The sequence below is a fragment of the Perkinsus marinus genome (genome assembly GCF_000006405.1).
Source record: "Perkinsus marinus ATCC 50983 genomic scaffold scf_1104296975596, whole genome shotgun sequence".
In the NCBI taxonomy this organism is placed as follows: Eukaryota; Perkinsozoa; order Perkinsida; family Perkinsidae; genus Perkinsus; species Perkinsus marinus.
In genome coordinates this window covers 352,303-354,753 of record NW_003200720.1, presented here as the reverse complement: position 1 = coordinate 354,753, position 2,451 = coordinate 352,303, and the positions used below count along the sequence as shown (strand labels likewise).

Genomic DNA, 2,451 nt, shown 5'->3' with positions numbered 1-2,451 from the left:
GGCGTTACTAAGGAGGTTAGTATGACTGTGGAGGAGAGTAATAAACTAAGGGAGAGCTTAGGCTTAAAGAAGCTCACTCTTACCAGCCAGGATGATGTAATACGAACCATAACATCATCATCATCATGACGGTCATATAGTAGTATCATAATGATGATAGGCACCTGAAGGGAGTTCGGATAATCCTAGATTATTAGTAGAAGAAGAAGAGGGAGAAGTATACAATGCTAAGGATGCTATAAGGAAAAGGCGTGATAAAAGGGTATTATCATTCTCTACATTGCCCCTTTTCATTATTATCAATATAGATGCATGAAGAGCTAATCACTGGTAATACATTAGGTGACAAGGAGAAAGAGGAGGAAGAGGAGTCAGCGGCAGATTGGGTGGAACGAAGTAATAATAATAGTTGATTATGATGATGTATATCCTCCTACCAAGATGATAAATTATTATTAGATAGACATAAGGTCTCGTCTACTACTGCTGCTGCTGGTGCATCATCATCATCATCATACCAGGCAGTTAGAGGAGAAGGGATGAGTGTAAGGAACAAGAGACAGCGTGGTATTGAGGAGGAGAAAAGTAAACAACAAGAAGAAGAAGAAGGAAGAGGTGGTGAAGTACGTCTAAAAGTGGCACATAATATTGAGGATCTAAGGGAAGGTAGTAGTAGTAGAAAATACTAGTATTAATATAAGTACATACTTGATAGGTGAGACTATATTAACCATGAGGGATAAGCCTATATTGGCATGTGGTACCGATGAAGAAGAAGAGGATGATGATGATTATGATGAAGTTGTAGTACACTAAGGGAGTATATACCTATTTACATGTGGTAATAGGTATTAGAGGAGGCAGGGGGGCCACAAGGGTTAGCACAGAGGGAAAAGGATGATTTATGGAGGAAGGAAAAACATAGGAGTAATGATAGTATTCATATACTCTATAATAATAGTAATACTAGATGCATGGGATCCTACACTACACTGGGATGAAGAGGAGGAGGGTAATGATGATCTATCTGGTGATAATATATTAGATAAGTAATAACTACTACTACTATAATCATACCTCTGCTGCTGCTGTTGCTGCTTTTGGTACTATGATAGGTATACAACAGTAGAGGAGAGGGCAGCAGTAGATGCTAGACGTAGAGGGTTTACTCTAGCTCTTAGTAATGATGGGCTAGAACAGAACATTACAGCAGAGTTAACACAGGATGTAGAGGGTAGATTAAAGGAAATAATGGAGGAGAACAAGAGACGATCTATGATGCAATCTGGTAATAAATATCATACAATAGTACTCCTTTGTAGTGGTATTGTATTATCAACTAGTTGCTGGTGGTAATATTATACGTATACAATCTGATATTATGAACACTAATGAGGCTGCTAAATTCTTGAAGAGGAGGAATAAGGAGGTATTACTCATACAGTAACTATCACTATAATCCTGTGTATTAGGCTAGGAAGGGTGCTAGACTACGTCGTCGTCGTAATAATAATAAAGAGGAGGCCAGTGCCAGTGTCAGTGCCAGTGGTGATGGTGATGATGATATAGTGTACTTGCCGACTTATCACTCCTCAAACACTATTATGTTCATCTTATAGGATACCTCCTCCTAAGAGAACTATGGATAATAATGATGATGATCTACAGGATGGTGAGGAGGATCAAGAGTTATATCGACAGTTAGAGAGGCAGAGGATGGTGGAGCAAAAGGTGAGTAGCAACAACAACAACAACAAGAGCAGTATGAGTAGTAGTAGTAGTAGTAGGATGTTAGTAATCTAGTAAGAGTGTCTGTTCTATCCTACTGGATGGCTGTATAGGCTTGTTATTGGAGTATATCTGCTCAATAGGTTAAAGCACGCTCACTAGTGAAGGAGGAACCAATAGAGAGTAGTAGTGGTAGTAGGGATCAGGATGATGATGGTGGTGGTATTGCTGGTAATAATGTTATCGACTTGGATACTGGTGCATCCTATGTACATGACCATATGGATACTAATGATGTAGTAGTAATACGACAACACTACTAGTACTCATCAATATTGAGAGGATAGGTAAAGGATGAGAATATGGGAGCTGATGATGGTGATGATGATAATGATGCTCTAGAAAAGCAGGAGGAGGTTGATACAGATAGGGATAGGGTTAGTAGGGATAATAATGGTAATATTAATTGGTATACTAGCGACATATTAGTGATGATGATGTAGGTGATGTTGGTAGAATGAGTAGAGCTAGCGAATTCTGTGCATCTATACAAACACCAGTAGAGTTGAAGCAGGCTGAGAAGGATGAGGAGTTTGCAGCTCAACGAGCGTATTCACTATTACTATCACTATTTGGTAGTAATATTAGTGATGTAGATATCGAGAGTCGCGTAGGAGGATGCTAAAAGGAGGAACTGCTAGGAGGGGTATAGGAGGAGAAGGA

General features: G+C 39.2%; 1 protein-coding gene across 1 annotated transcript in view; it reads left to right on the top strand.

Annotated features, from left to right (window-relative positions):
* Positions 1-21: 21 nt before the first annotated feature.
* Pmar_PMAR025578 (glutamic acid-rich protein, putative) overlaps positions 22-2,451 on the top strand; it is a gene marked incomplete at both ends in the record, with an annotated part of 2,800 nt that continues 370 nt past the window's right edge. The window contains 14 exons of the mRNA XM_002765188.1: positions 22-96; positions 161-262; positions 309-386; positions 522-666; positions 716-804; positions 849-927; positions 971-1,049; positions 1,116-1,288; positions 1,344-1,429; positions 1,473-1,570; positions 1,620-1,731; positions 1,872-2,024; positions 2,076-2,169; positions 2,232-2,337. Coding sequence (XP_002765234.1) covers positions 22-96; positions 161-262; positions 309-386; positions 522-666; positions 716-804; positions 849-927; positions 971-1,049; positions 1,116-1,288; positions 1,344-1,429; positions 1,473-1,570; positions 1,620-1,731; positions 1,872-2,024; positions 2,076-2,169; positions 2,232-2,337 — 1,469 coding nt within the window. The remainder of the gene's footprint in view (positions 97-160; positions 263-308; positions 387-521; positions 667-715; positions 805-848; positions 928-970; positions 1,050-1,115; positions 1,289-1,343; positions 1,430-1,472; positions 1,571-1,619; positions 1,732-1,871; positions 2,025-2,075; positions 2,170-2,231; positions 2,338-2,451) is intronic.